We start from the raw sequence: 20786 nt of genomic DNA, 5'->3' as shown, positions 1-20786 counted from the left end.
ATTGGGCAGATTCATATCAAGAATGTCAAATAAAATCTTTTGTATATTTATAAAACTAAAACTGCAAAGCAAGCAGGAGGGTCAAGATCGGCACTCACAAGAGGGACACTTCCCTCGAGTGATGCATGAAAGAATCCATTCATTTATTTTCAATACCGCTAATCCTCATTCGGGTCATAGGTGTGCTGTAGCCTATGCCAGGTACTTACCTTCAGGCAAGAAGCCCAGTCCACCCTCAACTGGTCCCCGACCTATCACAGGGCACGTATAAACGAACAATCATTTGCGCTAACAATCACACATACTAGCAATTTAGAGTCTTCAATTACCCCACACATCCAATGCCAGACTTGAACCTTGTGAGGCAGATGTGCTAACCCATTGGACATGTTAAGTACAATTCAGTTGTATTTAACTTTTAAGTACAACACCTTTAGATTTATGTGGCATGGTGACACAACTGGTTAGAGCGTTGGCCTCACAGTTCTGAGGACCAGGGTTCAAATTCTAGCCCGACCTGTAGTTTGTATGTTCTCCCTGTGCCTGTTTGGGTTTTCTCTCTAAAGAGCCCCTCGGTGTGATTGTGAGTGCGGCTGTTGTCTGTCTCCATGTGCCCTGCAATTGGCTGGTACCAGTTGAGGGTGTACCCTGCCTCCTGCCTGATGACAGCTGGGACTCCTGCAACCCTTGTGAGGATAAGCAGCTCAAAAAATGAATGAATGAATGAATGAATGAATTTAAGGACAATGTTGCTCAACATAAAACTGCAAGGAATTTGGGGATTTCATCATCTACAGTGCATTTCATCATCAAAATGTCCAGAGAATCTGGAGAAATCAAAAGCATATAAGCCGCAAGGCTGACAACCAGCATTAAATGCTTGTGACCTTCGATCCCTCGGGCTGCACTGCATCAAAAACTGACATCATCGTGCACAGGAGATCACCACCTGGGCTCAGGAACACTTCAGAAAACCAGTGAAATTAAATACACTTTGGCACTACATCCATAATTGCAACTTAAAACTACTATACAAAACAAAGTATGGAAGCGTATTGCTGCCACACCAAAAAACGTCCATACAAAAGCCATACATCGACAACACCCAAAAATGCTGCCGGCTTTTCAGGGCCTAAGCTCAACAAAGATGGACTGATGCAAAGTGTTTTGTGGTCCAATGAGTCCACAATTCTCATACTTTTTGAAATTGTGGACGTCGTGACCTCCAGGTCAAAGAAGAAAAGAAACATCCACACTCTTGTGGATGTCAGCATCTGTAATGATTTGGGGCTGCGTTTGTGCCATATAACAGTGTTGTCATGATCTTGCCGCTTCAGCACGAGCTGTGCGGGTGCCCGTGCGGCTGCGCTAATTGGGAGGCACACACCTGTGCCTCATGCGGGCTGATCATCCCCCGTATATATAGGACCCGGTGACGACTGGTCCTCCGCGAGTTCGCTGAGCTTTATGTCCCGTTCCAGCACTCTCGTATTCCTGACTGATCCTGTGTGTACCGACCTTCGTCCGTTCTCCGACCAACCTTGTAAGCCTGACTCCTTGATACTTCGGCCTGCGTTGATTGTTTCCCCGTGTACCGACTCCTGCCTGTCCGTTCATCTGTTCTCTTCGCCCGACGTCACAACTACCGCTGCCGCACCGGACTGCCTGCTCGATCCCCGACCTCTGCATACAATAAACGTGTCTCTTCTCGAACTACCTTGCGTCTTCCGAGTTCCTGCATTTGGGTCCTACTCTCGTTTCCGATGGGACGTGACAGAACGAACTGGCCAGTACAGGACCCAGCAGGAAAGACCCGGCGTCGCCGGGACCGACGCAAGGTAGACCGTCTGCCGGAGGACCAAGCCTGTCCAATCCGGGTAGGCTCCCTGACGTCCTCCACTTCCGTATCTTACGCTCCGCCTGCGAGGTATGAATACGTCCCGAACACGACCCGTCCGGGTCCTCATATTCTTCTGGACTCTGACTTTTCGGAATATGAGGAGGACCGTGATTTGTATGCCCGGCTGCCTGAGTACGACTCCGACGACTTTGATTTTGAGTCTCTTTGCCCGGCTTTTGATCCCAGTCAGTTTGCCCCGCCTCCCCGCGTTTCCAGCACCCGAGCGACTTCGCCCGGTAGATCCAAGTGCACCTATCGGTACGAGGGAACCCGCTTGGCCATCTATCCGGGACCTCCGCGTGGCGGCCAGAGGAGACGCCCCGGCCGGGCGCTCCCTGGTGTCTCTCGCTGCGCGGCAACGAAGACACCGTCCTCCCACTCCTCGCCGGCAACGGTGAGACCGGCAGACCCGCAGCTGGTGGCGAAGTTGGAACTGACCCGCTCCCGAGACACGCCCACGTGTCAGTTTCGACTGACTCTCCGCCTACTCAGGTGCACGTTGCCCTGGAAACGGATTTGCCACCGCGCCACGCCCACGTTGCTGTTTCAACGGATGCACTGCAAGCTCACGTGGCAGTGGGGACCGACCCGATGCCGCCTCACGTTGCTGTCCAGGAGGTGGCGACGTCTCCACAGCCGCCTCTCGTCCGTGCTCTGGAGTGGCAGTGGCGACCGGCCCACGGACGCTCCACACTCCTGCTCTGTCGGTGACCGGCCCGCGGTCGCTCCCCGTTCCTGCTCTGTCGGCGACGGGCACGTCCTCACGTTCCTGTCCAGGAGGTGGCGACAGTTCCCCAGCCGCCTCACGCTCCCGTCCAGGAGGAGGTGGAGTTGGTGATGCTGCTGCCACCTTCTCACGTTCCTGTCCAGGAGGCGACGACGGGGTCGCTGCCTTCTCACGTTCCTGTCCAGGAGGGGGCGGTACTGGCGCCGCCTTCTCAAGTTGCTGTCCAGGAGGGGGCGGTACTGGCGCCGCCTTCTCAAGTTGCTGTCCAGGAGGGGGCGGTACTGGCGCCGCCTTCTCAAGTTGCTGTCCAGGAGGGGGCGGTGCTGGCGCCGCCTTCTCACGTTCCTGTCCAGGAAGACCTGGGGAGTTCTGTGGAGCCACCCTGGAGCTGGAGAGACTACGGGAGGGTGGTGGTCATTGCTCTGGTCCTTCTCTCCATCATCCTATTTGCTCCAGATGGCTCCCAGCCGCTTCCTGACCAAGCCTCGGTGGCGACCAGTCCCTGGTCTTCTCGAAACCACGGCGTGGGAGGTTCTCATCCGGAGGAGTGGCCTGCCTTGTTCTGGTTCCTGCTTCGCCGTTTAGTTCCTCACAGAGGTCGTCCGCCCGAATCGCCCCGTGGGGACCCTGGTGCTTGGCATCTGGGTCGTCCTCCTGACCTGTCCACCCGGACGCCTCGTGTTTGGTGGCCTGGATGGCCACCAGTCTGGGGTTCAGGGGGGGGCTAAAATGTTTATCAGGTTGAACATTAAATATATACCGTAATTTCTCGAGTATAATGCATCCTGAAGTATAATGCGCACCCCAAAATTGACCTAAAAAAAAATCAGTAAAACCCTTCTACCAATGTACAGTGCCCACTACCAATTTGCTGCTCACCATATGCTCAAAATATTAGTAATTATTTGTATTTATATTTTGTTACGTTTGTACTTGTATTGTTTTTCAAAAAACTGTCCGTACAACAATTATTAATAGTAATCATTGTGCATGTGCTGATGTAGCCCAAATATAATCTCGGGACAGGCCACAGGACACGCTTGTCCTGATCCCTGTAATTGTCAGAACAGAATCCCTCAACCAACTAAAATAAATGCTCAATAATGTCATAACATTTTATTAATACTATTGATAACACATATACAGTAAAACTCTTGAATAAATATTTAACACTGTTTGTCGTAAACATTTTTTGAATTAAATATTTGTGCATAAAATGTTTGTGCATAGTGCAGTTTGTCCTCTACATTACACATCAAAACAAGACATCAACCAAGAACAACAACAACCAAGACATCAAAAGCAACATCTGTCTCATCTCCAATCTGAAAAATATTCATTGCACCTTTGGTGACTTGGACAAGTTCTGGTGCCTCCTGAATTCATGAACAGTGATCCTATTTTGCTCCCACAGCATGTCATCCTCTGTGCCATCCATGCCGTTTGTGGGGAAACATTTTTTGAATCCCAAGAGTTTTGCTTACCTATGGCGTCAGGTGGGTGACCATGACGTTCGTATTACGTCGTTTGAGCTCACGTTGTTGTTTCGGACTGTGGCAAAACTTCCGGCGTCATCGGCACGAGTGATGACACATTTCTTTTAAAACCAGCTGCACAACTAGCCGTTGTAGTTGACATTTTTTGTCTTAGTTTAAATTAAAACAAACTCACGTGCTGTCGTTTCTGAGGTTTGGTGCAAATGCAACAAACATGCTATGCTAACGATCGTAAAATGCAAGCTCTCCGAGGAGCGCTCAGGTTGGGGGCGCACATTACTGTAATATATATAAATGTGTAACATAAGACATTGAATACCATATTGAAATGTATATGTATACCTTTTTTTAACACTCTATGGACTTGTATATGACTATACAATGTGGTTGTATTTTTTATTTTTCATCCATACCTAAATATAATATGCTTTATTAACTTTTTGAAAAGAAAGGCCCCAGAGAGAAACGAACTCATGACACCTGGTTTACGAAACAAATGCTCTAACCACTGAGATATGGGGGCCCCAGGAATTGGGTTTGTACATTATGGTGTTAAAAGTTTGAAAACCACTGCTGTAAATTGCTGTATTGAGCATGACACTTTTCCCTGGATAAAGTTGGCCGCAAGATGTTATAAACTGGTTCTTTTCCCCAAAATCAAGTTACCATAAAAACAAAAAGTCTGCCGAGTTTCCCAACGCTCTCAAAATAGCTGCTGTTAAGTCTCTTCCAAAAAACAGAGCACTGGACGATTCCATGTTAGCAAGCTATAGATCCATCTCAAATCTCCCGTTCATAGCCAAGATTCTTGCGAAAGTTATTTTTAATCAACTCACCAATTTCTTGAATTTAAATGGACTTTTTGACAAATTTCCATCATGTTTCTGAACTCATCACAGCACAGAATCTGCTCTTATCAAAGTGCTCAATGATATAACGTTGAATACTGACTGAGAAAAGGTGTCAATTTTGGTCTTGTTGGAGCGATTCTTGCGAAAGTTATTTTTAATCAACTCACCAATTTCTTGAATTTAAATGGACTTTTTGACAAATTTCCATCATGTTTCTGAACTCATCACAGCACAGAATCTGCTCTTATCAAAGTGCTCAATGATATAACGTTGAATACTGACTGAGAAAAGGTGTCAATTTTGGTCTTGTTGGAGCTCAGTGCTGCTTTTGATATGGTAGATCACAGTATACTGCTAAACAGCTTGGAAATGTGGGTAGGACTAAATGGAACAGTCCTTAAATAGTTTAGGTCCTACCTAAGGGAAAGAGCTACTTTGTGACAATTAGAGTTTCTCGGTCTCAGCGAATGGCAATGACCTATGGGGTCCTTCAAGGGTCAGTTCTTGGACCTCTCCTGTTCAACCTCTATATGCTACCCTTGGGTCAAATTCTTCAAAACTTCAATTTTGACTACCATAGCTATGCAGATGACACACAGTTATATTTAGCAGTGTCTCCAGATGACTACAGTTCAATTGAGGTATTTTACCACTGTCTAAATCAGATGAAGAACTGGATGAGCCAAAAATTTTTTAAACTAAATCACAACCAAACTGAGACAATTGTTTTTGGCAATAAAGAAAAGAGAATTGCTGTTACACTTGGACTCTTTATCTTTCAAAACCAAAGACCAAGTCCGAAACCTTGGTGTTCTGATTGAATCCGACCTGACTTTCAACAATCATATCAAATCAATCACAAAAACTGCCTTCTACTATCTGCAAAACATATCTAGAGTGAAGTCTTGTATGTGTCAAGCAAACCAGGAAAAGCTCATCCTTGTTTTAATCTCAAGTAGACTTGACTACTGTAATGGTCTTCTGACTGGACTCCCCAAAAAGAGTATTAAACAGCTGCAGCTCATTCAGAATGCTGCAGCTCGCGGTCTGACCAAAACAAAGCGGTCAGAGAATATAACTCTAATCGTCAAGTCCTTGCACTGGCTTCCAGTCAGCTTTAGAATAGATTTTAAAGTTCTGCTACTGGTCTCTAAATCACTAAATGATTTAGGTCCTGAATACATGAAAGAAATGCTTACGGAATACAAACCCGGTAGAGTTCTGAGATCGACTGACTGAGGTCAAATAGTGGTGCACAGAGTCCAAAGTAAACATGGTGAAGCAGCATTTAGCTAATATGCTGCACACAAATGGAATAAGTTCCCAACAGGGGTGAGGTCAGCCCCAAGTGTAAATGTTTTTAAATCCAGGTTGAAAACTTCTTTTTTTCCTCATGCTTTTTAGAATATATCCACTTTTTGATCATATTACTTGCACTGTATGCGGTTTTAACTGTCTTTTTTTAATATTGTGTTTGTCATTTTTTCGTTTTTATCCCGTTTTAAATGTTTTATCTCTTTGTTTTTAAATGCTTTTAATCATGTAAAGCACATTGAGTTACCTCGTGTATGAAATGCACTATACAAATATATTTGCTTTATTTTGCTTACTGCAGTGGTTCTGAAAGTGTGGTATGACTACCTAGTGCAGGGGTGCCCAGACTTTTTTACCCCAAGATCTACTTTTCAAGCAGCCAGCCCTTTGCGAGCTAGACGACGAGGGGTTGAGCCCAAATGGTTTTAAGGTTAATATTACGTTGTCTCCTATATAAAATACAGAATTAGCTTTTTGTGCACTGTATTGTCTGTGCTTTCATCCTGGATCAGACTGTGCCAAGGTGGATTTTTAAAATTACACACCATCTCATCCTGCACTTTCTACTTTTGCTTCAGACTAGACCTTTCCCACTCGGAAAAGAGAAAATCTCGTCCAGTTTAACCACTTTTTCTTTGATTATTCACATAATCCAACATTCATTGCATCTTAAAACAACAGCATTTCTTTTTTAAATTTCTCCATTAATATCTAAAGTAAACATAAGCAGCATGTCTAGCTTGTCTTTGCTCTATGTTGCCCAGACTGTGGCGGTGGGCACTGTCATTAGAAAACACATTGATGGGCTGCGTAAGTACTGTAATATTTGTAATTATGAGTGTATGTCTTTAAGAGCGGAAAGGGGGCGGGGATGTGTCAGGCACTGGTCTGAAAAATAAAACACTGGATAGCGCATACACATCTAGCGGTATGTCGATTGGTTGAAGCCAGTTGGCCGCCATCTTGGTACTCCCAAAATGTGTGGAGGACATGGTTTACAGGTTGGATTATGGCAGGCATTTTGTCAGCGTTTGGCATGTAGAATTAAAACTGGTCGTGTGAATTTGACATTTTTTTCAGTTCTGGTAACATCAAGGATTTTCAATTCAACTTGGTAAGCCAAAAAAGACTAAGTGGAAAGGAAAGACATATAAAACTGTGACTATTAAGAAACTTTGCATATTACCTAGGGCCCAATTTCGGTGACATGTTAACTTTTCCCAAAATACGCTGTGAAGCACAATCACCATAAGACAGCAAAAACTCAGCATTTTTTGGCCATAGAAATAGATGGTAGATTTTAAGTCAGTTAGATATATTTGTGGAAATAAGGACCTAACCCAGTGGGAAAATAACTGCTAAACCCATTGTTCATTTGTTGTCTCTGCGATGTCCTATTTCAGACAGAAAATTTAAATGTTTCCTTGCATTTGAAAATAAAATTCAATTTGCAGAGTTCAGTATTATGAAATTCATCAAAGATTTCACATAAAATGTGTTTTCTTGCTTATCCATTGATGAAGTTTGGGAACGTATTTACATCGCTTTTTCGCGAAAAACCGTCGACGTATAAAGGTGAAGCAGAGAGTGAACAGTGAACAACAAAAACCATAAACAAAACTTTGTGAAGTGAATTAAGATCATCAGAAAATAAAAAAAAAACCTTTACAAAAAAACTTTAACAGTGTCACAGTACATCCTTTGAACTTCCCTGTGGAATGTTTTCTCACAGCCACAAAATTGCTGATTAACACAGTTAATCGCTGTCACTGCACAGGTCGGCATTGTTGTTTTGGGAGTATCAAGAAGGTGGATGGCAACTTCAGTTTTGGTGGGCAATGACCCATTCAGTCTTTTTTTTTTTTGATCAGTGGTGTAAGGTAAACTAGGAAAAAGAGAATTTGGCAGAGCAGCGGTCGTTGTTAGAGAAAGTTCAGTGTGCTCCCTAAAAGAAACCAGAGGCTTTGTCTTTTTTACAGTACATATGGGAATTGTGCAGTTGGATGTAACAACCAGTTATCCCTCACTCATTGAATCATATTGCAAAATGACACAAACTGAATACCTGTATGTTATACTTTCAATTTGCATTGGATTTTTTTTTTTTTTGTGCACAACGCAGAATATCTGTGAAGAGACTGCATCAGCGGTGCAGAATTACGTATGCTCACAGTTTAGAGGGAACATTGGCTGACGTCTTTTTATTTTGGCATGCCGATCGACCAAGACTGCCTCGCGATAGATCCATTGAGCACCCCTGACCTCGTGGTATGCATGCTCTCCCTAGTGGTATGCAACAGTATAACTGAATTCAATGTTTAAATTGTGCATTATGTTACAGTGACTTGAACGTTCTTTAAATCGAGTACTGTGCATGTACAGTTCAGAATTGTCACACATTCATGTTCAACACATTTGCATTTGATAGAACTATTTGTTTTATTAATCTATTTTCTAAGCTACTAATCCCCACATGGGCCATGGAGTGGAGTGCTGGATCTGATCCCAGCTAATTTCGGGCAAAAGGCAGATTACACCCTGAACTGGCCACCAGTCAGTCACAGGGCAAATATTGACACCATCACTGAGCGGGAATCAATCACATATTGTCCACACCAAAGTCAGGTGGGTGTGCCGCTACACCATCAGTGACTCTTTTTTTTTAACTTTATATAGAATTTAGGGAAAAGAGATAGCGAAGGCGGACGACTTCAAATACTTGAGGTCAACAGTACAAAGCAATGGAGAGTGTGGTAAGGAAGTAAAGAAACGGGTCCAAACGCGGTGGAACAGTTGGCGCAAAGTCTCTGGTGTCTTATGTGACAGAAGAGTATCCGCCAGGATGAAGGGCAAAGTTTCTAAAACGGTGGGGTGGACGGCCATGATGTACGGATTAGAGACGGTGGGACTGAAGAAACAACAGGATGCAGAACTAGAGGTAGCAGAAATGAAGACGGCGAGGTTCTAGCTCGGAGTGAGCAGGTTGGATAGGATTAGAAATGAGCTCATTAGAGGGACAGTCAAAGTTCGATGTTTTGGAGACAAGAGACTTCGATGGTTTGGAAATGATCAGAGACGAGAGAGTGAGTATGTTGGTAGAAGGGTGGTGAGGATGGAGCTGCCAGGTAAAAGAAGGAAAGGAAGACCACAGAAAAAGTTGATGGATATTGTGAGGGAGGACATGAGGACAGTGGGTGTTAGGAGGATGCACGAGATGGCCTAGATCAGGGCTCAGCAAACTTTTTGAGGCTGAGGGCTACTTTGTGAGTACCGATCGTATGAAGGGCTACGTGAAATTTCAGACTCAGTTCATTACACGTACATAAAATATTTTTGTTTTAATTTATTGTAGTAAATGACATTACAGGTATTTTAAAATTTTAATTCACGTAAGAAAGTCAAATTCAGAATTTGAAACACAAATAATAGTAACAATTTGTGGTCGATGGTATTTTTAGAACATACCTCGGGGGCGCCTTATATGGTCCTCGCGGGCTACCATCCGCCCGCTGGCACCACATTGGTGACCCCTGGCTTAGATGGAAAAGGATGACACGCTGTGGCGTCCCCTAACGGGACTAGCCGAAAGAAAGAGAAGAAGAAGATATGGAATTTTTATTGGTAGAGACTCATACTAAGGCACAAAAGGTAGATTAACGCTGACACTCGACCCCTTTCAATTCAGAGAAAAGAGGTCAGCGGAGGATGCCATCACCATCCCTCACCATCAGCACTGTAACACCTAGGGCACAAGAACTCAAACGTCTGGATGCTCTTCGTTGATTCCAGCTCCACATTTAATAGCATCCTCATCCATCCATTTTCTTAGCTGCTTACCCTCACAAGGGTCGCGGGAGTTCTGGAGCCTATCCCAGCTAATTGCAAATCGCAGGGCACACAGTTGTACTCTCAATCACACCTAGGGCCAATTTGGAGTGTCCAATTAATGTTGCATGTTTTTGGGGTTGTGGGAGGAAACCGGAGTGCCTGGAGGAAACCCACGCAGACACGGGCAGAACATGCAAACTCCACACAGGCAGGTCCGGTATTGAACCCGTGACCTCAGAACTGTAAAGCCAACGCTTTACCTGCTGAGCCACCCTGCCTAATAGCATCATACTACACACTTTGATAAGGAAACTGCTTCACGTTAGTCTTCACACACAGCTCTTCTCCAGGATTATGGAATTTCTCACTCATCACCTCCAAACTGTCACACTCAGCCCTCACCTTTTTTCCTTCATCCCTCTCAGTACCAGCTCCTCTCAGGGCTCTGTGCTGAGCCCCCTTGTGTACTGTCTGTACACCTCTGATTGTACACACATCCACCCTTCTAATCACAGTCCTTCACATTTGAAAAATGTACGGGTGTGGTCAGTCATGCCCGGAGATATTAAGTTATGGGTGTGGTCCACCAGTCATGCCCGTAAATATAAAGTTGCGGGTGTGGGTTCTGTTTGTAATTATGAGTGTAGCCCTTTAAAAGTGGAGGTGGGCGTTGTCAGGTAAACTAAGAAGTGGAAATAGGCTGAGCAGAGACTTCCGTATTTAAAAAAACTAAAAAATGACGTCAGGCTGTGGTTTACTGTGCTGGATTGGTTTTCATGTGCGCTGAGAATGTGCAACAAGTGCGCAATTGCGCAATAGCGCAGCTCAGAGGGAACATTGGTTAAGACTACAAAAATAAATGACTTCTTTCAATATCTATGTATTTCTACTCGTAACAAATTTTACACACGGGATTTTTCGTGCTCAACTGTGCAGATTTGCTAGTGCGATGGCGCGCGGGCGCATATGTGCCCGTCAAATCACAGTGACTGTAATCACATCATTAAGTTTGCAAATGACAAAAGAGTGGTGGAACTCATCTCAAGTGAGGATCAGTTCGCGTCCTGTCCTGAGGTCCAAAATCTGTCTTTGTCAACCTAATGTTAAATACACATAAAAACCAAAGAACTTATATTCGACTTAAGGGGGAAAAAAACAGAGCTGACCCATCCTCCATTTTCATCAATGGTGACTGTGTGGAAACATTCCACAGTTATAAATCTCTCATGATATTCATTACAGACACCCTCTCCTGGACTACAAATACCACAGCCATTGTAACAAATGCCAGGCAACATATTCACTTCCTCAGAATTTTAAAAACAAACAACCTCCGGTAGCCTTTTACTGCTCTACTGTTGAAAGCATTTTGACATATTGCATTACGTCATGGTATGCAGGCTGCTTTCTTGAGGACAGAAAAATACTACAGATTTGTAAGAACTGTAAAAAAAAAAAAAAGTCATTGCCATCCCTCTTCCACCTTTACAGGACATTGCTAACACCCGTGATCACACTGGAGCCAGGACCATCAGTACAGACACTTCTCATCCAGTCATCCCCTTTTCACTCTTTTTCCCTCTGGGAGGCGATACAGGTCAAGTGGATCACACACCACTACATTCATCAAGTTTTTTTCCCCCAAAGTCATTCATTCTCTGAATCACCACCTAACACCATGGTCACCAGTACGTTACGTATGTCAGGGAAAGGAATCTTTATTTTTATTTTTTCAAAATCTGCCATTCTACTGCAGGTCTTATGTGAACGCAAAGATGATTGCACTTTTAGATATTTTTACTGATGCACTTTTAAATGGTAATTTGTCATATTCTGTGTGTTTCCTATGGTTGCTAATGGTTGAATGTTGCTGTGTTTTTTATGAAAAAGGGGGCATGTGCAAATTTGTGGTTCATATGCAATGATAATACAGTGGAACCTCAGAATTTTAACATAATTCATTCCCGTGAAGTGTTCAAAGACCTAGTTGTTTAACTTCTGAAACATACTTTCCCGTAGGAAATAATGTAAATGAGTTTAATCTGTTCCCAACTTCTAAACATCTCCACCCTTCAAATAGTAAATTGGCATTTTAATTTCTATTTATGTAAAAACATGTACACCCTGCAATCAAACAATAAAAATGCATAGACTTGAATTGTTATTATTTACCTTTTTGGTCGGGATAATGGGATTGTATGGACTCGGAGGGTAGGAGGAAGTTTCAAAGTCACCCATCCATGATTTGACTGTGTGTGATTTGACTTCTCCAGTAGCTTCTCCATTTCTTATATTATCTGTTGCCTTTGCTTTATAATGGTAGTCACTCCTTTGGGAACACTGATTGTCTTTTATTACATTTTTATTATTTAGGTTAGTTGAAATAGTTGACTTAGCCATGCGATGGTAGTTAGCAAGAGGCATAACAAAAGCATTTCTGTACTTACAGTGAAGAAAATAAGTACAGTATTTGAACACCCAGCTATATTGCAAGTTCTCCTATTTAGAAATCATGGAGGGATCTGAAATTTTCATCATAAGTGCATGTCCACTGTGAGAGAGATAATCAAAAAAGAAAATCCAGAAATCACAATGTATGATTTTTTTAATGTTTTATTTATGTGATACAGCTGCAAATGAATATTTGAACACCTGTCTATCAGCTGGAATTCTGACCCTCAAAGACCTGTTAGTCCGCCTTTAAAAGTCCACCTCCACCATGGATTATCCTGAATCAGATCCACCTGTGTGAGGTCGTTAGCTGCATAAAGAAACCTGTCCACCCCATACAATCAATAAGACTCAAACTTGTAACAGGGCCAACACCAAAGAGCTGTCCAAAGACACCAGAGACAAAATTGTACAACTCCCCACGGCTGGAAAGGATGACGGAGAAATTGCCAAGCAGTTTGGTGAACAAAGGTCCACTGTTGGAGCAATCATTAGAAAATGGAAGACGCTAAACCTGATGGTCAATCTCAATTGGAGTGGAGCCCCATGCAGGATATCACCTCGTGGGGTCTCAATGATCCTTAGAAAGGTGAGGAATCAGCCCAGGACAGGATTTGGTCCTGAAAAGAGCTGGGACCACCATTTCCAAGGTGACTGTTGGTAATACACTAAGACGTCATGGTTTGAAATCATCCATGGCACAGAAGGTTCCCCTGCTTAAACCAGTACTTCCCCAAGGCTTGTCTTAAGTTTGCCAATGACCATTTGGATGATACAGAGGAGTCATGGGAGAATGTTTTGTGGTCAGATGAGACCAAAATGGAACTTTTTGGTCATAATTCCACTAACCGTGTTTGGAGGAAGATGAATGATGAGTTCCATCCCAAGAACACCATCCCTACTGTGAAGCACGGGTGTGGTAGCATCATGCTTTGGGGTGTTTTTCTGCACATGGCACAGGACAATTGTACTGTATAAAGGAGAGGATGACGGCGGCTATGTATTGTGAGATTTTGGGGAACAACCTCCTTCCCTCAGTCAGAGCAATGAAGATGGGTCGTGGCTGGGTCTTTCAACATGACAATGACGTGAAGCACACAGCCAGGAAAACCAAGGAGTGGCTTCGTAAGAAGCATATCAAAGTTCTGGCATGGTCTAGCCAGTCTCCAGACCTAAACCCAATAGAAAATTTTTGGAGGGAGTTCAAATTCCATGTTTCTCAGTGATAGCCCAGAAATCTGTCTGACCTAAAGAAGATCTGTGTGAAGGAATTGGCCAAAATCCCACCTGCAGTGTTTGCAAACCTAGTGAACAACTACAGGAAACGTTTGACCTCTGTAATTGCAAACAAAGGCTATTGTCCCAAATATTAACATTGGTTTTCTCAGGTGTTCAAATACTTACTTGCAGCTGTATCACACCAATAAATCGTTAAAAAAATATACATTGTGATTTCTGGATTTTTCTTTTTAGATTATCTCTTTCACAGTGGACATGCACCTACGATGAAAATTTCAGACCACTCCATGATTTCCAAGTGGGAGAAATTGCAATATTGCTGGGCGTTCAAATACTTATTTTCTTCACTGTACTTCAGAATTCATCTGGCTGCTTCTGACTTTATTTCACATCTTTAATAAACACTAGTGACCCAGTGCTAAGTCATTTTTGGGAAGGAAGAGCTGTAACTTTGCCCATGCAGACTGACGGCAAACTTTGTTTCTACTCAAACAGAAAAGACGGGCTAATCCTCCCCAGTGTCGTGGTGGTGCTGCCGCCAATCCCAGTTATCATCAAGAGAGAGGCGGGGTACATGCTAAACTAGTTGCCAGCCACTTGCAGGGGACATAGAGACAGACAACAGTCGCACTAACAATCACACCAAAGGCCAATTTAGAGTCCCTAATTCATACATGTTTTTGGGGATGTGGGAGGAAACCAGAATGGGCCGGAGAAATCCCACACAGGCATGGGGAGAACATGCAAACTCCACACAGATTTGAATCCTGGACCTCAGAACTGTGAGGCGAACGGTCTAACCAGTTGCACCACTGTGCTGCCTCCTAGTGTATCTTAATGTGTTCAACTTTTTTTAAAAAAAAAAGATGTTTGAGAAGATTTAATTTTCTTTTAAATTTCTAATTGGAATTGGCCACGAGTCCACCGCAGACACTGTGGCCCAGCCTCAGCCGGACGTTGCCTCCAGCGGCCCCGAGGTAAATTGAGTTTGAGACACCTGGTGTAAAGGTTACTCGGATGATTGATCAGATGGATGATTGGTTGTTAGCATGACTGATTCACAAATCACAGGTTCTGTTTCTTTTTTTTTTATTTTATTATTTTAAATTTGGACCCCATCGTTCCTCTGTGGAGTTTGCAAGTCTTCCCCATGTTTGCATTGTTTTTTCCCGAGTTTGCGTCCCACACTGCAAAAGCATGCGTGGCCGGTTCAGTCCTTCCGTACAAGAAGGTTGCATTTTGTTTCACCAGTGTAAAGGAAATTTGATTTAAATGGACTTCCTTAAGTACAAACATGTTAATGCGAAGCAAGCGAGATTAGCTACATAAAAAATGTGAAGCTCGTGTTGCGCCTCAATACTTTACTCTGTTCATATGACGCGATCCAGACAAATATATGTTAGTGCGCATATAGTCGTTCTACTGGGGCACTGAATCGGCTACGAGTGATAACAGAGATCGCACTTGTGCTAAACTATCAAATAAATCTTCAAACGGCTTAAACATTCTAGTTTGCGTCGGAAGATCAATCTTTTTTTTTTTTTTTTTTTTTGTATGATTATTGTTGCCAATGGGGATGCTGTTGGGTTCTGCTGAATTCCAGTGCACCGGGAACTGGCGCTCGAATGCGCGTCGTCAGTGCGCACTGGCCGCTGTTGTGTTGCTCCAGCTCCGTACAAAGGCTCGCGTCGGTACTATACTCACATCCAAAATGACGGAGATACCTCTCCGCGGTTCAGGGGCGAAGAACTGCTCTTGAGCCACTGCCACCTCCTCCTTGCTGGTGGCGTACTCCCGGCTGGAGATGTTTTTGTTGTCGCTCATTTTGGTGACGATCCAGCGGACGAGCCCGTCAATTCCACCGGGCTGGGCGCCGCTGTTTCCTGACTGCGCTGCCGTTTCGGACTCGCTGTCCTCACCGGCTACGGGCTTGGTGTGTTCGCGGCTTTCTTGGGCTCGAAGTTTCGCTTGTTCTTTGTTCAGCAGTTTGTGGACTCCGTCCCTACAGTAGCGCGCTGCCTGCTCACACATCCTTTTGCTCGGAAGCGCTCATGCTGAGCTCTATGGGGGAGAATCCCCCAGCCTCCCGCCCCTCGCTTTTCTTCCCGGTTACATCACAACCCCAGCCTAAAACACACCCACCCTATACCCGGTTTTCACTTTGGTGCGATTAACTTTGGCATAATACGCAATTTGCAGTTCATTCCACAATAAGGAAGACAATTTGGATCATTAGACCCGTGTTGGTTTCTTCCTGTAACTTTTATAACTGTACCTCACGCTCGTCCCAATTCAAAACATTATCAATTCTTCTAAAAACAGTGGTAAATTACACCTCATTCTATATCACTTTTCTAAAAGTAGACTTTGCAGTACAAAAAAAAATAAATTGGGGGGGGGGGTCAAAAGTACTGTATGACCTAATAGTAGGATATTATTCAAATGATATTTTGAAAAAGCATTCCTCGCTAGTGCCAGTTTATTTTCGCTAATTAAATTTTAATACGCAAAGTCAATTGTCAATAATTGGCTAACACATATCATTGCCTTTCTGGGACACATTGCAGCCTCTTGCAAAAGAAACTATTATATTTTCTTGGCCAGATTATTTGACTCCAGTGAGCATGAAAATTATTATTATTTTTTTAAAGAACTGGACAGCTCTCAAAACAAATCAATCATAAACATAACTAATGGAGGTGTCCTATCCAAGGCCAAATGCATGTAGATCGACTTGGAAAACAACCGTGGACGTCACCTCACCGTTTTCGCGAGGTCGTCGTTAAGTCAATCACCTCTATTCTATTTTTCTTTATTATTCATTGTACGTTCCAAAAAATTGAAACATGAAACCGAGAACATTTCATGCTTAGCAATACACCATCATGAATATGCCGTGCTCGCACGTTAGCATTGTGAGATGGGAGCATTTCTTTCAAGGCATTTCAATTTCTTTTTTGCCTAAATAGATTTTACCATCTGTGTTGCCATGTGTATCTAATCTTCGCAGGGCCTTTAGAATCTCTATTGCTGGCCCAAACAACTTCAACTACAGTATATTAACAATCAGACTGTTTATTTAATCAATCATGATTTTAAATTCATCCTCACAGAGTAAGAGTAAAGGACCTGTGGCATGTTCATTTTTCGATCTGTGTTTTTTCAGAGGAAAAACGTGAATCAATCAGCACATAGTGATCCATCCATACTTTCTCAATATTGCTTATCCTGTTCAGGGTTGCTGGAGCCTGTCCCAGCTGACTTTAGGCAAAAGGCGAACTACATCCCGAGCCGGCCAAGAGCACACAGAGACACGGATGACCATTCACAACATTTCTGAGTAGGATCTTAACCCACAGTACGCGTACTAAAGTCAGGCGAGTGAACCACTACACTATGTGTATCTGACCCTGAAGTTTCATCCATCTTGTGCAGATAATGCACCTATTTTTGGTAACTTTCTAACCACTGTAATTTATGGAGCCATCAACTAGCAACTGCATCTTCTTTGAAACATGTGCAACGAATTAAAAGGCAACACAGTAATAAAAGTGAAGCTACAAAAACTTTTAATAGCTACAAAGAAAAATACAGCTAAAGAAATGGGACTTGAGCACAGAAGAGAGTAAAGGGGAATCACAAAACACGAGTGCCCCCGTGTGGTCGTTAGCCATGACAGCGAGTGCCTGCGCAGGTTGCTTCTTGATGGACTTGTTGCTCATATCTCAAATACAGATTTCCTCTTCTGGTAAGTGATGGTTCTACTTTCTCATAATTTGTCATTTTCCCTTTCTGAATAAGCTTTTGAAAGAATAAAAACATTTATTATTTCAGACTGTGATATAGCAATATATTTTTTGTTAAGTCTCTTTCTGTGTGGCCCAGTACCAAATGTCCCATGGACTGGTATGTGCATCAGAGGCCAGGGATTGTTTGTTATTATACACACATGAGAAGAAAATATTTCTGAACAGTGAGTGGAAAAACAACATTCTGAATCAATGTGTCGTGCAAGTTTAATCAATTTATGGACTAAGATGACTCGAGCAGGTTGCCTCTCAAGTAGTAAATCCAAGAGCAGGCTTTACTTTGTCCCTCCGTGCACTGGTTGGTGATGGTCAATTTGCCAATGCATGGCCGTGGCGAGCCTCCTTCTGGGGCCACAAAGTACACCTGGATGGGTTGCGTTTTTTTCGAGAGGATGGTGTCAGCTGCTTTGACTGTAAAACAAGGGTTGTCCACCTGCGGGAAAGACTACTGTTTAGTTACATAAACTAAACAACAATGGACACATTTTGCAGAGGTTGGAGTTAGTTTGTAGTCTAGTCATACACAATACCTGAAAAGAAAAGACTGTGGTCTGCAGGAACACATTCTTGAAGGAGATAGAGATGCTTCGGCCAGTCCTAATGTTGAATGGGCCTTGTGTTTTGGAAGGGAGGGCTATCCCATGTAACAGAAAAACGTATTCCCCCCCAATTCCAGAAGACAAGTGGAGCTGGCCTTTCACCTCTCCAAGCTGATAAGGCTCGAAACAAACCTCCACACTGACTTGAGACCCTGTCTGGTTACCTGGCAAGGCAGCCACAGTCTTGTTCACAATAAAGGCTGGGCAGTCAGTCTGCAGTTAGGGGAGGGCAAAACAGGACAGAGAAACTGAAGATGCTGCAGATAAACTTCCTTAACGGAGAAGTGTTATGCATTTTTTCTTTTTTTACAATTGAAAGCAATTTCCAGGTGTCGCTACATGTCTGTGACAAGTGTAACTGGTGGCCATTCGGCTTGGTCTAGCACTAGTACGGAACCCACGTGAGAACCATCCCTTACTTCCGCATTGAACGCACTATACAACAGGGGTAGTGCAGCTCTTAAAAGACATCAAGAAGTGAGGTCTCTGTTCTCGGGCTTTAGTGAACATGCAATAAGAATCAAAAGTACACTTTATAAAACCTATTTCTTGTCTTGCCAAACTGAGCCTACTGTGAGAGGGTGATCCTCTCTCGTGCAAGTTAGCAACTGTTTACCGTGCCTCATATAGTTGGGGGCCAAGGGAGAATAGGACTTCCATTACAAGACAGAGTTCGGGAATTGCCACTAGGTGGGTGGCTTCTCCTTGGGGAGTGACTATTAAAGACAATTAAACCCATCCATCCATCCATGCATGCATCCATCCATCCATCCATCCATCCATCCATCCATCCATCCATCCATCCATCCATCCATCCATCCATCCATCCATCCATCCATCCATCCATCCATCCATCCATCCATTTTCTTCACTGCTTGTCCTCACAAGGGTCATGGGAGTGCTGGAACCCACCACAGCTGTCAACGGGCAGAAGGCGGGGTTACCCTGAACTGGTTGCCAGCCCATCGCCGGGCACATAGAGACAAACAGCCACACTCACAATCACAACTTGGGGCTATTTAGAGTGTTTTGTAGGAGGAAACCGCGGTGCCTGGAGAAAACCCACGCAGGCACAGAGAGAACCTGCAAACTCCACACAGGGAGGAATGCGATTAAACCTCAGAACTGTGAGGCCAACGCTTTCCAGGTGCGCCACCCTGCTGCCGACAGTTACACCGTTTCTGCATATTACACTTCATGCACTTTGTCAGTGTGCAAACCTGTTGAACGTACCACATGAACACATCGCCGCACATAAATACCCTGAATTCTCACTGCATCAACTCCAGCAAGCAATCAAGTATGTTCTGCTTATCAGAAGATAATGTTGTCAGCTCATGCTAATATTTGAAAAAGTCAATGCAGTTTTGCCAGTCTTCAGGTTTCTGTGAATATTCTCATTCATTCTTGCCAAATTATTCTCTGGGCATTGAATCAATCGTGACTAGACTATTCTGAATGTCATAGAAGACATTTTGCCTCTCGTCCAAGCAACTTTCATCAGTTCAATAAGATGGATTGTGAAGACGCTCCCTCTAGTCATAACGGTTCACTGAAAGATACATTTTCAGAAATAGGCAGTTAACAAAAGATTATTTTAATGTCACATTGATGGCTGAGCTACCATTGAAGAGGGACCTAGGAACTAGTACAAAACAAACGTCAACCTTCTACATGTACCCTTTTAACACCACACTCTTTCCTACCTTGCAGGCATATTCAGTTTTGAAGTGGGAGAAGTTGAGAAATTTAACAGCAACACAGTGGTTTGTCCCCAGAGAAGCGCTGAATCGAATGGTCTTCTCTGGTGGTTGAGGGAGAGCTCGTAGAAGTAGACCATAGTGGAAATAACCGAGTTCACTGCAAAAAAGAGACAGCCGGGAGGTTGTCTCGCCGACGCGGAGGGGCTGATAGTCAAATGTCAGAGCACCCTAATGAGAAAGCACACACCAAAAGAGTTTGTCAGGAAACACCAAAGCATGGTGGCGTGACCTGTGTAATATTTTACCTTTGACATCCCTGGCACCGTGTGCAGGCTTGGAGCACTGATGTCAGGACATTTACAGTCAACGGTGAGGCAGATTGGCGTGCTTAAAGGATTCTCCACTTCTATGGTGGCCGAAGTCTTTTCACGGACATTTGACACCAGTTCGACAGTGGACAAGTCTACTGGACTGGTAACCTTAAAGTTAATGATATAGTACAAGTACTCCCCCGACGCCTGATTTAGAAATGTCACCTAGAAAGAGAGGATGGCGTGACTCAAAAATCTAAATCAAAATCAAATGTTTGTGTTCAAACCTTGGCATTGTACTGGCCCTCTCTGAATGTGTAAAAATGAATCTTGTAGTCCTTCTTAGACAGAGCCGGGACATCAATGTACTCACGACCCTTCAGAGATACTGTAGTATCCGGATTTTCAGGTCTCAGAAACTCTATTATAACAAGGAACCTGGGCACAAATACACAATTGTGATTGGACTGTGTCTTGTCAGAAACTCTATTATAACAAGGAACCTGGGCACAAATACACAATTGTGATTGGACTGTGTCTTGACATACAGTAAGTGTG

At 43.6% G+C, this 20786-nt stretch overlaps 2 protein-coding genes across 5 annotated transcripts in view; both read right to left on the bottom strand.

Annotated features, from left to right (window-relative positions):
* necab2 (N-terminal EF-hand calcium binding protein 2) overlaps positions 1 to 15879 on the bottom strand; it is a 148511-nt gene extending 132632 nt beyond the window's left edge. For all 3 annotated transcript variants that reach the window (XM_061821627.1, XM_061821626.1, XM_061821625.1), the window contains exon 1: positions 15511 to 15879. In XM_061821627.1, the coding sequence (XP_061677611.1) occupies positions 15511 to 15837 (327 nt within the window). In that variant the 5' untranslated portion in view covers positions 15838 to 15879. The remainder of the gene's footprint in view (positions 1 to 15510) is intronic.
* Positions 15880 to 17352: 1473 nt separating this feature from the next.
* The window catches only part of hydin (HYDIN axonemal central pair apparatus protein), a 136664-nt gene continuing 133230 nt past the window's right edge, over positions 17353 to 20786 (bottom strand). For both annotated transcript variants that reach the window (XM_061822146.1, XM_061822147.1), the window contains 5 exons: positions 20516 to 20666; positions 20223 to 20453; positions 19921 to 20145; positions 18146 to 18427; positions 17353 to 18048 (listed from right to left, as the gene is read on the bottom strand). In XM_061822146.1, the coding sequence (XP_061678130.1) occupies positions 17839 to 18048; positions 18146 to 18427; positions 19921 to 20145; positions 20223 to 20453; positions 20516 to 20666 (1099 nt within the window). In that variant the 3' untranslated portion in view covers positions 17353 to 17838. The remainder of the gene's footprint in view (positions 18049 to 18145; positions 18428 to 19920; positions 20146 to 20222; positions 20454 to 20515; positions 20667 to 20786) is intronic.

Source organism: Syngnathoides biaculeatus, chromosome 6 (assembly GCF_019802595.1).
Source record: "Syngnathoides biaculeatus isolate LvHL_M chromosome 6, ASM1980259v1, whole genome shotgun sequence".
Classification (NCBI taxonomy): domain Eukaryota; kingdom Metazoa; phylum Chordata; class Actinopteri; order Syngnathiformes; family Syngnathidae; genus Syngnathoides; species Syngnathoides biaculeatus.
Note: the sequence above shows the minus strand (reverse complement) of the source record. Positions and strands in the feature narration are given on the sequence as shown.